This window comes from Erpetoichthys calabaricus, chromosome 1 (genome assembly GCF_900747795.2).
Source record: "Erpetoichthys calabaricus chromosome 1, fErpCal1.3, whole genome shotgun sequence".
NCBI lineage: Eukaryota > Metazoa > Chordata > Cladistia > Polypteriformes > Polypteridae > Erpetoichthys > Erpetoichthys calabaricus.
The window spans coordinates 157433349-157446795 of record NC_041394.2 but is presented as its reverse complement, the minus strand read 5'-3'; the positions used below and the strand labels follow the sequence as shown (position 1 = coordinate 157446795).

Below are 13447 nucleotides of genomic sequence, written 5' to 3'. Positions count from 1 at the left end.
TAAAAGACAAAACTTGTTATGTTCAGCCAGAGTTCCTAGCCTAACTGGTGTTCAGATACCTGTTTAGTCTCTTTTTTGTTCATTTTTATTTCCTTTGTTTATGTTAATATTGTTACTTTTGGTATTTATTTACATTCAATGTTTTTTTTTTATTAGTTTTTTGTATTATGTGATTTCTATGTGTCAATGCTGGTTCTATTTTGTGCCATGTGTTTTGGAGTTGGTTCCCTAGGAGGTGAAGCCACCTGTCCATCTCCATCAAGGGACTGCCCTCAAACCTATGTAGGCTGAGGAAAGTCCTCTGCGGTTCATTGCATGCACTGTTGTAGGTGAGTTGGTGAGATGGTTCGTTATTGATTGTTTATCGCAGATTTGATGTGGAATTTTTGCTCTGTGTTTTTTGAGACTTTCTTTGCCATCTTGATCGCCTATTTCAGGCTACTTCTTCTGGACCTTTTTGTGCTCCATGGAGCTTTGATTGTTACAGAGCATTTTTGGTCAATAAAAATTGACTTTCCTTTGCTCCATGCCAAAGGCAAATGGACCCTTTCACTTGTAAGGCTTTTTGTTCCTGTTTAATGGTAGTTTTGTGCTTAGGAACTTTAAGTTCACGACAAAACCAAAATCTAAGTGGTAGCAACAAACAAACAAAACAAAACTAAGCCATAGAAAACTTTACAATTATCTTAGGACTAACAAAATTAAAATCATTGGAAAGTTTACTTTGTAGAACTATAGATTGCGTTTACTATGATGTCTACAAGATTGCAATGTCTTTCCTGTTGCAAACAAAGTTCATGTCATCTGCCATGATGTTACTGGTCACATGGCACGTGTTATGTTCATGGCAATCATATATCATCATACCATATTGTCACTGTAGTAATGATTAACTTAATAACAAACAGAAATAAAAATTAAAAACACAAAAAAGTAGAATAAGCAAATGAATGACACATTCCTGACACCTTGATTTACTGTATTGTGCTGAGAAATGTGCCCATTGAATCTGAGACACGTCCATTGTTCTTATGCAGGGAGAATGCTAATTACTCTCGGTGAATGATAAATGCATCATGCAAGCACCTAGGCTTTTTAAAATTTTTTTATGTAGTGCATATAGTGCACATTTTAAATAGCTTGAATTCTACTGTCATGCTACATTTGATTTCACTTTTAGATAGCATGAATGTGCTCTATAAATACAAGCTCTATTTTAGGTAGTCGGTTCTCAGATATGATATATGTTTCTGGAAGAATACTCACAGGCAGCATATGGTTTTCAGGGGTTTTGTTCTTCTTTGTATGAAGTGCAGAAGGGAATCCATTTCTCTTCATACGCTTGCTTAGACATACGGCTATCTTGCTACCTACTTTAGCATTGTTTTCAATAAGGGCCATGTCTGGAATAAAAATATGCTTAAAGAAAAATTCAAGAAAAGAAATTCTTGTTTTTGAATAAAATATGATACACTGGGAAGCCTTTCTTTACTGAAGCCTTCAGTTATTTTCTAGTTATAGTTTTATTTCACCATTAGTGTCAGTTTATGTGAAATTGCAGGTGAACTGATTATTATTATTGTTCAATTCTCTGAATCTGACTTTTCTATTTCACAGCTATAGGAAGTTAGAACCTTTTCCTAACTATGCTGGGTATAAGACAGAAAACAGGACTCTAGTCCATCACAGGACATACCATATATATTTATTCCACCCACACAGAATCAATTCATTAATTTTTTCAACAGAATAGATGTTGAGATATGGAAATATAAACTGAAATTGTAGAGAAAACCAACACACATTGGAAGAACATGCAAATAGTACCATATCAGGGATCAACCTTTAAGTCTGTGTAGCTTTGACAGAAGAGTAATGTCCATTACACTAGTGTGCCACCTGTTGGTCCTTCTGGTAAATTAAATAATAAATAATTAAACATCTACACATGAATCTGTTTGAGTCCAATCTTTACTGGAATATACTGTTCATAAACAAGCAACTTCAGGTGTATTAGGAATCCTGTGTATATAGCTAATGTTTCAAACTAATAGTAAAAAGTGTGCTTTGTTAAAGATTTTCCTATAAAGTTTGTTTCGATGCACAACCCAGAACAAACATTGATTTAATTTTGGGCAGCACTGCTTAATTTCTTTGCATGTGTTTGCTTATTTGAAAGTACCCGCAGGACACTTGTCACATCTGGACACAATAGGTGATGATGCAACTACAGCTACAACTGCGGATGTTCAAAGAAAGATGATGTAACTAGAAGACCACTTTCTTACATTTTTGCACTTCTTCAAAATAGAACATTCTGATTACTGGTTGTAAGCTCTTGAAGAAATTTAAAAATACTAATTATGCTATCATTTATTAACTTTCAAAAGATGCATCTTGTTCCTTTTCTTGTACCATTATTTAAATAGAGGAAAATATTTTAGATTTTGTATTTTACATGGGTTACCTTTTTTGCATCTGAAGAACTTGGTTCATTCACATACATTTCTCACACTCATACTGCATCAGAAACATTACAAACGTTCAGACTGGAACTGAAAAGTATACAAAACAGATGGAAGTTATGTGCTCTGATATTGGGCCATTGTGTCGGGTGTTTGGGGAGCTGCAGCACCCCTGAGGGCCATATGTTATATTTCTTCACATTTCCCCTCATGAAATAAGGATGTTTGCTCCTTGTTGTACTTTTTTTTTTTTTTTTTTCATATTTTGTTTATTTTTTGTTAAGAGTACAAGCAAAAAATAACTTTTTTAGCTATATTTTAGCTCCAGGCTATTGTCTTTTGCATTGACCAAACATAATATGAGCACCGCAGTACCAATGCTACTATACTGTACTTTTCACCCCACTGAATTTGCTTTTTGCCTGGCACTGAAGCATTTGTCTGTGGCTTGCATCCACTGGCAGCCAGGCTTTTTAATGAGGTGTTTCTATTATCTTTTTTTAATTGTTGTTCAAGAGAGTCTTCTCTTCAAGGCTCACACAAACAGTCTTGATGGACTGAATGGTCTCCACTCGTTTGCCAAATTTCTTATGCTCTTATGTAAAACCACTCTATTTACTTAACAGATAAGATCTTATTTTGTTGGTTTTATGTGAACATTTTCAGACTTGGTGTTTCTTTGATTTTCTCTTCCACAGAAAAAAAATTCAGACGTGAGCATCAATAGGCTTTGCGACCTAGGAGCCAAGTTACCTGAAGTATTCTATAACATTTCAGTAATTATTTACCACTCTGGTACCGATCTTTCTGATCATAAAATAGGTCATTACGATAGCAATTGATGAGAAAAATTCATAATTAATTGCAGAATTATGGTATTTTAGGGTTCCTCCAGAGTGCCTCTTTCTCTTGCACGATTTGGTTCAAAAACTAATCAGCACATCGTTACCTCATAACAGGCTTAAGTTTCGAGTTTGGTATTTTTCCATCCAGCCGATTTACAGTAGCTCTAGATCATCCTCAAGAAACTGTGACTCACAGCCACACACACAGACAGACACACACCCATAATCGAGATATCAATGTTTTTGGTATCAGGGACCTTAGGGTCATGGTGGAGGAGGGTGCAAAGCAAAAAGGATACTGGTTTCCAGAGACTTGTCTTCCATCACCTCATTGACTCACTGTAGTAATGTATAAAGTGAGATAAGTGAATGCCTTCATATAAATTTAGGCGGACTAAAAAAGGACTGTGTATGTAGTTAGTAGATGCATTTTTTTGTTTAAATTACTCTTAATATAATTTGTCTATGATTATTCCCCACCTTCTTCCCAGTGCCACTGCCCTATGCAAATTGACTGCTTTTATCTAGAATAGGTATGAAAGATCACTGAACCTTAACATAATATATTATAACATTCTCAAACAACCTTAATCCAGTTCACCGTCACTGGGAACACAGAGAAACAATCAAAATCAATTCAGTTCATGGTGATTTTTAGAGAAATTTGAAATGAGTAAAGATACAGTAGGTACCAAATGGTTTTCCTTAGTTAAAGGGATACAAAGGAATTAATGTTTTTATAGGTTAATATGACTGATTTATTAGACTCACCTCTTTGAGAGAAATTTGAAAAATATTTTCAAAAATGTTTGCTGTGCATTAGTTACAAAAGAGTTAGCATAGGACTGTGTCAGTGTACATTTGCAAAGGAAAAAAACATAAAGGTTATTTCCATGTTAAAAGGGAAAGGAGATTAAAGACACAATATTTCAGCTGTATAGTCTTCATTAGATGTGCATCTGAAAAAGAAAAAGCAGCTAACATATATAGGAGGGAAAGGAGGGAACAAAACCAGGGCAGTTGAAAGATGAATGGGTGAGAGTAGATGAGGAAATGAAGAGAGAGATTAAAAAGTTAGTTGGTCATTGAGACCTGAAAAATAATGTGATCCCAGTGTGAGAATGAGCTTAGCTTCTTCTGTTTTTCTTTGAAAAGTGACTTTGAATCCATGTGAAAGAACACAGAGAGATCAGTGTGGTTATGAGTAAGGGATGTGAAGTATTCTACAATAGGCTTTGTAAGGTCTTTGATTTTAATGGATTGCATGTGCTCCCTGAAACAAGTCTGCTAGCCATGCCCCTATTTCACTTATGTACATGGCTGGACACTTCCAACAAGAAATGCAGTAAATAACATTTTTAAATGTTATTGTTAAGAGGCCCATTGTTTAATATTTAATTTACCAGAGTGACCAGATACAAGGGTTATTTATTGGCGACATATTTGCAAGCAGCTCCTGTTCCAGCTCAAAGTGCCTTTTGAGGAATGTGGCTCTCCTCTGTGAAATGAGCTGCAGACAAGAACTTTGTGAAGGTTAGGTGGTCCACAGAACGAGATCAAAGGAGGGTTAGAAAAAAGGCTTCTGTGGAAGGATTTTGTTTAATGATCTGTTACATTTGGTTGCAAACATTGTATCCGTCATTAGAATTTCCTAACATTGCGAATTGTTTTTGTAGTGTCTATGGCACTGTGTTATTAAATTGTGTACTGTATTGTTGCTGAATTTCTCATGTTTCTGCATCTGTGGGATAAGCAACAACACATTTTGTTATAATGTAAGGCACAATAACTTCTTCTTTTGGCTGCTCCCGTTAGGGGTCACCACAGCAGATCATCTTCTTCCATATCTTTCTGTCCTCTGCATCTTGTTCTGTTACACCCATCACCTGCATGTCCTCTCACCACATCCATAAACCTCCTCTTAGGCCTTCCTCTTTTTCTCTTACCTGGCAGCTCTATCCTTAGCATCCTTCTCCCATACTTCTCTGCCACTCCCGACTTCCTCATACAATACCACAGCTCCTCCCGAGGCACCCTGTCATATGCCTTTTCCAGATCCACAAAGACGCAATGCAACTCCTTCTGGCCTTCTCTATACTTCTCCATCAACACCCTCAGAGCAAACATCGCATCTGTGGTGCTATTTCTTGGCATGAAACCATACTGATGCTCACTAACCATCACCTCACTTCTTAAACTAGCTTCCACTACTCTTTCCCATAACTTCATGCTGTGGCTCATCAATTGTATCCCCCTGTAGTTACTACAGTCCTGCACATCCCCCTTATTCTTAAACAGTACATTTCTTCTCCACTCCTCAGGCATCCTCTCACTTTCCAAGATTCAATTAAACAATCTGGTTAAAAACTCCACTGCCATCTCTCCTAAACACCTCCATGCTTCCACAGGTATGTCATCTGGACCAACGGCTTTTCCATTTTTCATTCTCTCCACAGCTGTCCTTACTTCCTCCACGGTAATCCACTGCACTTCCTGATTCACTATCTCCACATCATCCAACCTCTTCTCTCTCTCGTTCTCTTCATTCATAAGCCTTTCAAAGTACTCTTTCCATCTGCTCAACACACTCTCCTCGCTTGTGAGTATGTTTCCATCTTTATCCTTTATTACCCTAACCTGCTGCACATCTTTCCCAGCTCGGTCCCTCTGTCTAGCCAATCGGTACAGGTCCTTTTCTCCCTCTTTAGTGTCCAACCTCTCATACAACTCATCATACGCTTTTTCTTTAGCCTTTGCCACCTCTCTCTTCACCTTGCGCCTTATCTCCTTATACTCTTGTCTACTTTCTGCATCTCTCTGACTATCCCACTTCTTCTTTGCCATTCTCTTCCTCCATATACTCTCCTGTATTTCCTCATTCCATCACCAGGTTTCCTTTTCCTCCTTCCTCTGTCCAGATGTCATGCCAAGCACTCTTCTTGCTGTCACCCTTACTACATCTGCTGTAGTTTCCCAACTGTCTGGTAACTCTTCACTGCCACCCAGTGCCTGTCTCACCTTGTCCCTAAACTCAACCTTGCAGTCTTCCTTTTTCAATTTCCTCCATTTGATCCTTGGCTCTGCCCTCACTCTCGTCCTCTTCTTGATCTCCAACGCCATCCTACAGACCACCATCCTATGCTGCTTAACTACACTTTCCCCTGCCACCACTTTGCAGTCTTCAATCTCCTACAGAATGACTCTTCTGCATAGGATGTAATCTACCTGTGTGTATTTTCCTCCACTCTTGTACATCACCCTATGTTCCTCCCTCTTCTTAAAATACATATTCACCACAGTCATGTCCATCCTTTTGACAAAATCCACTATCCTTTGACCTTCTTCATTCCTCTCCTTGACACCATACCTACCCATCACCTCCTCGATTCCTCTGTTCCCTTCACCAACATGTCCATTGAAATCCGCTCCAATCACCACTTTCTGTCCCTTGGGTACACTGTTCATCACTTCATCCAACTCACTCCAAAAATCTTCTTTCTCATCCACTGCACACCCAACTTGCGGTGCATATGCACTAACAACATTCACCATCACACCTCCAATTTCCAGCTTCATAATCATTACTCTGTCTGATACTCTTTTCACTTCCAAAACACTCTTGACATACTGTTCCTTCAGAATAACCCCTACTCCATTTCTCCTCCTATCCACACCATGATAGAACAATTTAAATCCACCTCCAATCCACCTGGCTTTACTCCCCTTCCATTTAGTCTCTTCCACGCATAATATATCAACTTTCCTTCTCTCCATCATATCAGCTAACTCTCTCCCCTTACCAATCATACTGCCAACATTCAAAGTTCCTACCTTCAGTTCCACTCTCTTTACCTTCCTCCTCTCCTCCTGCCTCCGGACACATCTCCCCCTCTTCTTCTCCTTCTTCTTCTTCGGCCAACAGTAGCCCAATTTCCACCAGCACCCTGTTGGTGGTCGTTGTTAACCCGGGGCTCAACCGATCCGGTATGGAAATTTGCATTGTTGTCTGCATATTGATTTGGCAAAGTTTTACACCGGATCCCCTTCCTAACATAGCCCTCCCTATTTATCTGGGCTTGGGACTGGCACGAGGAAACACATTGGTTTGTGCATCCCTGTGGCTGGGTAATCTGAATTACATTATTTGCAACAATATATACTAGTGGCTAATTTTTAATGCATTCCATGAAGGTTAAGTAATACTGAGTTGAGCACTGTCTCGAGTGTTTTTTATGTGAGTGTAAAGATAAGGGTTGTAACTTATTAATTCCTATGCCTGGCCTCATTTTATGATGAGGTGAAGCACTTGTGTTTTTATATTTTTGTACTGTGGAATAATTTTCATACATACTGCACATTCATAATTTCTCTGAAGCAGTTTGTTCATTACATGGTTGTGTGGTGCCCATGCCTGAACCTAGGGTGGGATGCCATTGTGTCAGAGCTCTCACACAAGTACTGTACAGGTCCAAACTAAGCACAATCAGAGTCATTATTTTTCAGATTTAGTTGCAATCTATTTTACTTTGATTAAGGAAACAACATAAACAGGGACAAAGTACAAACTGCACAGAGACAGAGATTGGTGCAGTATTTAAAATTAGGCCTTGAGACCTGTGAGACATCAGTAGTAATCAACACACTAAAAGACTTTCCATATAAATGTAATCAACTTGTATTAGACAAATTTGTGTTATAAAACTAGATGAACTAATCAAATTAAGAAAATTTTATGCACAAAATTCTGGGTTCAAATCTTTTTCCCAGACACTGTCCATAGGGAGGTTGCACATCCTTCTCTTATCTGCCTGAGTTCTCCTGCCACATCCCCAGTGACATGTGCGATTAATCAGCAGTTACAAAGTGGATGGGTGGGCCCCAAGCAGAGTTGAAAATGCTGAATATTACAAACAAAATTTTAAACCTAAAAGTAGCTCTTTGGCACCACCTAGTGGTTTTTAACCACCCTTTTTTTCCTTTTTTTTACATCTGCTTTCAAGTTTTTCTCTTCCCCAAACATTTATTATCATTGTATTGTTGCAGCTGAAGATTGCATATGTCCAAGTGCCATTTCCTTACAAGAATATACAAAAACTTCTTTTTCACACCCCAGTCATTATATATATATATATATATATATATATATATATATATATATATATATATATATATATATATATATATATATATATATATATACTGTATATATATATATATATATATATGTATGTTTTGTAGTGCTTGTGATGGGTTTCACCCAGGACCTATATCCAGAGGGAATGCCCACACAGAAGGATGGGGGAAGGCGGCTTACTCAGGGTATTGCCTTCCCCGAGCTGCTAGGTAGCAGCCATCCAGGTTATGGTGGCACCACGTATTCTCATAGGGTACACTGCAACTTGTATTTCATTGCCTCAGCCCTGTTGGGTTCCATGGGGACCACCAGGGGGTGCAGAGAGGGGCTAATGAGCCCTACTTATTCAGGCTCCAGCCTTACCTGGAAGTGCTCCCGGGCCACAACTTTGGGACACCGGAACTATTTCTGGGCTTTTGATAAAAGGATCTGTCTGCCTCAACCTGAAGAACTAGAGTCAGGAGGAGGAGGACAAATATTTCTGTGAGGAGGAGGAGGCTGAGTTGCAGAGAGTTAAAGAGTGCTATGTATTGCTTACTGTGATTGTGATTGTGCTGTGGGAAACACTTGTGGAGGAAACAGATTCCCACTAATTAAAGCTTAGTGTGCTTGATACTTGCATCTGAGCCTTTGTGTCCGGTGTTTTGGGGAGCTGCAGTGCTGACTGGTGGTCACATGCTGTATTTCTTAATACAGTTACGTTCATAAATAATTGGACAGAGACAACTTTTTTCTAATTTTGGTCCTGTACATTACCACAATGAATTTTAAATGAAACAATTCAGATGCAGTTGAAGTACAGACTTTCAGCTTTAATTCAGTAGGGTGAACAAAACGATTGCATAAAAATGTGAGGCAACTAAAGCATTTTTTAACACAATCCCTTCATTTCAGGGGCTTAAAAGTAATTAGACAATTGACTCAAAGGCTATTTCATGCGCAGGTGTGGGCAAGTCCGTCGTTATGTCATTATCAATTAAGCAGATAAAAGGCCTGGAGTTGATTTGAGGTGTGGTGCTTGCATGTGGAAGATTTTGCTGTGAACAGACAACATGCGGTCAAAGGAGCTCTCCATGCAGGTGAAAGAAGCCATCGTTAAGCTGCGAAAACAGAAAAAACCCATCCGAGAAATTGCTACAATATTATGAGTGGCAAAATCTAAAGTTTGGTACATCCTGAGAAAGAAAACAAGCACTGGTGAACTCAGCAATGCAAAAAGACCTGGACATCCACGGAAGACAACAGTGGTGGATGATCACAGAATCATTTCCATAGTGAAGAGAAACCCCTTCACAACAGCCAACCAAGTGAACAACACTCTCCAGGGGGTAGGCGTATCGATATCCAAGTCTACCATAAAGAGAAGACTGCATGAAAGTAAATACAGAGGGTGCACTGCAAGGTGGAAGCCACTCATAAGCCTCAAGAATAGAAAGGCTAGATTGGACTTTGCTAAAGAACATCTAAAAAAGCCAGCACAGTTATGGAAAAACATTCTTTGGACAGATGAAACCCACATCATCCTCTACCAGAATGATGGCAAGAAAAAGGTATGGAGAAGGCATGGAACAGCTCATTATCCAAAGAATACCACATCATCTGTAAAACATGGTGGAGGCAGTGTGATGGCTTGGGCGTGCATGGCTGCCAGTGGCACTGGGACACTAGTGTTTATTGATGATGTGACACAGGACAGAATTAGCCGAATGAATTCTGAGGTGTTCAGAGACATACTGTCTGCTCAAATCCAGCTAAATGCAGTTAAATTGGTTGGGCGGCGTTTCATGATACAGATGGTCAATGACCCAAAACATACAGCCAAAGCAACCCAGGAGTTTATTAAAGCAAAGAAGTGGAAAATTCTTGAATGGCCAAGTCAGTCACCTGATCTTAACCCAATTGAGCATGCATTTCACTTGTTGAAGACTAAACTTCAGAGAGAAAGGCCCACAAACAAACAGCAACTGAAAGCTGCTGCAGTAAAGGCCTGGCAGAGCATTATAAAGTTATTTCATTTGTCCAATTACTTTTGAGCCCCTGAAATGAAGGGATTGTGTTAACAAAATCCTTTAGTTGCCTCACATTTTTATGCAATTGTTTTGTTCACCCCACTGAATTAAAGCTGAAAGTCTGCACTTCAACTGCATCTGAGTTGTTTCATTTAAAATTCATTGTGGTAATGTACAGAACCAAAATTAGAAAAAAGTTGTCTCTGTCCAAATATTTATGGACCTAACTGTATTTCCCCTAATGAAATAAGGATGTTTGTTCTTTGTTGTACTATTTATTTGGTAATATTTTATTTATTATTTGTTAGGAATGCAAGCAAAAAATAGCTTCTTTAACTTATATTAGTTCCAGGCTCCTGTCTTTTGCATCAAGGCTCACACAAACAGACTTGATGGACTGAATGGTCTCCACTCATTTACCAAAATTCTTATGTTCTTATGTACAACCACTCTATTTGCTCAACAGATAGAATCTCATTTTGTGGGTTTTACATGAACATTTCAGACTTGGTGTTTCTTTGATTTTGTCTTCCACAGAAAAAAAGGATACTGGCTTCCAGTGACTTGCCTTCCATCAGCTCATTGACTCGCTGTAGTATGAATGGTGTGACCTCCTTTCCAATAACATTTTGAGCCCTATGGAATAAACAAGTTGAGTTTATTGTGTACCATTTCTCTAACCATTGTAGGTCTATATGCAAGCTCTTCTGAGGTTAAAAAAATCAATTAGGAGTGATAAATGAAAGACTTCAGGTTTTGAGGAGGAATCGAAAAAGACCAAATACCCTGATTCAACAAAAAAGATAACAAATGTTACTTGTAATGCTGATCTAAGAAAAAACATAATGTACATCCCATCTAACCTTCTGTTTTATGTGTCTGCTTTATCCAGTTCAACATCACAGGGCAGCAGAGGGCCCAACTAACTACAGAAGAATGACTGCTACATACCTTAATATTAATAACAATAATCAATAGGTATGTGATCAGATTGCAACATTTAACCAAATTGTAGAAAATTAACATGTTGGGTATAAAATATATATCCGTCCAAAAATCAGATGTTGGTTCTGTAACTGTTCCCCTTAAATGAGACATTTGAGTCCAATGACACATTAAAATGTCAGACTATGCCTTCAAGCTTTAAAGAGCAGACATGAGGTCAAATGGGTAATTTCTTAATTGAGGTCAAATGATTTTTCTTCCTGCTGAAATCCATTGGCTGGGTATGTAGCCACAGGTGATCTTTGGGAGGATTAGGAAAGTGAGGGCAGATGGTGTTGCCTCTGACCCCAGGTGAGAAGTATAATGTGGAGCTGGCAAAATGACTGTGCAGGTAGGAAGTAATTATGATGAGAGGGCATGGAGCCATGTGGAAGTAACCATGGAAGATCGACACAGCAGCAGCATTGGAAGATGAGCGTAGAAAGAGATGGCTTTTAGTAACTCTCACTTCTGACAGCAAGGATAGAGACATTGTGCTTTACAGTGTAATAATTCATTGAAATAATCAAAGAAATCAAACAAAATGAAGAGCTATCAACATATTGTCATATAGAACACCCAACCCAGAACGGTATTAATATATAATGAAAGTACAGTATTAAAAATATCTCAGCATCAACATTAAATATTCTACCCCACAAACAGAAGCATAAATGATTATCCATACATTTTCAATTGTTGCTCAATGTGCAAAATGCTAAATAGTGTTGTACATGATCAATCAATGTGATTAATGATGGCTACTCCAAAATGCTGAGATGCACAAGTTCACACACACTGTAAAGTGTGTCACAAAAAACAACATGTGGGTCACTTTAAAGGGCTCTAACCTTCAAGCCCCAAGGCAAACTGAAAAGTTTGGGCTACACATATTCACATGTGAGGAAAGCTAGGCTGAGAATACTACAGGGTCAAAAGGTCTGCCTAAGCAACCCAGAAAGAGGCTTGCAGTGCCAGACACAAAGAAAAGTTCAGAAACTCCGAAAGGAAATGTTTTTTATAGATAAGAAACTGCACTGAGCATATCATGGGAAATTGAAAAAAATACTTTTGTTGATTAGGTTCTCAACAAACTTTTTAACAATACATTAAAAATTTAGACAGGTTTACTACTTATCTAGTTTTTGCACAATAGCTCCATCTCAATTATGGCAAAGCCCAGTCTGCCCTTAAAGTAGAGATGCCACTGCCCTTACTGTAGCTAATACACTTCACCTCTTCCCTGACAACCCCTGCTGCTAAAATAATGAAAGGATCTCTTTGTATCATCTTCTGAATTTTCCAAAATATTTCTTTCCAAATGCCCTTTAGCTTTGCATATATCCTTTTCAACCCTTAAGCTATACATTTAGTGCTGGAGTTAGCTGCCATGTAGCGTTACATGTTTGAGTATCAGACTCAGGCATGCAGGAAGGCTGAATGTATTCAAGTAGTATGACAAATAAAGAAGGGACCAACCGTATGAATTGTACCAGTTGTGGCAGACGACCAGGGACCTTGCCCCACTGGGACTCCTCGAGAAGGGAAGGACTGGGAGAGGGGCCATATCTTCCCTAGTGCGCAAGAGGGCAGCACCCCTGGATAGCATCTGGTTCCCGAGCCATGGACTGCAGCACTTCCGCCACACCAGGAAGTGCTGCCGGAACAGGAATCAGATACGCCCAGAGTGCTTCCGGGTGCAAGGGTAGCACTTCCACCACACCAGAAAGTGCTACCGGAAGATCATCAGGGAGCACCTGGAGCACATCTGGGTGTGCCATAAAAGGAGCCGCCTAACTCCATTCAGAGACAGAGTAGGGTGGTAGTGGACAGAGCATGCAAGAGAGGAGAGGAGTGGAGGCAGCAGAAGGAGAGAATTAAAGGAAAAGGACTGAGCCATGTGAGTTATTGTGGCTGTGTTGTGCAGAACTGAAATGAACATGTGTGTTTTGGACATTGGCTGTCTTGGTGTCTGTCTGTGTCGAGGCTGATCTTCCACACAGTCTATAA

General features: G+C 39.0%; 1 protein-coding gene across 1 annotated transcript in view; it reads right to left on the bottom strand.

Moving 5' to 3' along the window:
• The window catches only part of zgc:136858 (uncharacterized protein LOC678543 homolog), a 177530-nt gene that overhangs the window by 122360 nt on the left and 41723 nt on the right, over positions 1 to 13447 (bottom strand). The window contains exons 9-10 of the mRNA XM_028807961.2: positions 11004 to 11089; positions 1267 to 1403 (exon numbers count right to left, since the gene is read on the bottom strand). Coding sequence (XP_028663794.1) covers positions 1267 to 1403; positions 11004 to 11089 — 223 coding nt within the window. The remainder of the gene's footprint in view (positions 1 to 1266; positions 1404 to 11003; positions 11090 to 13447) is intronic.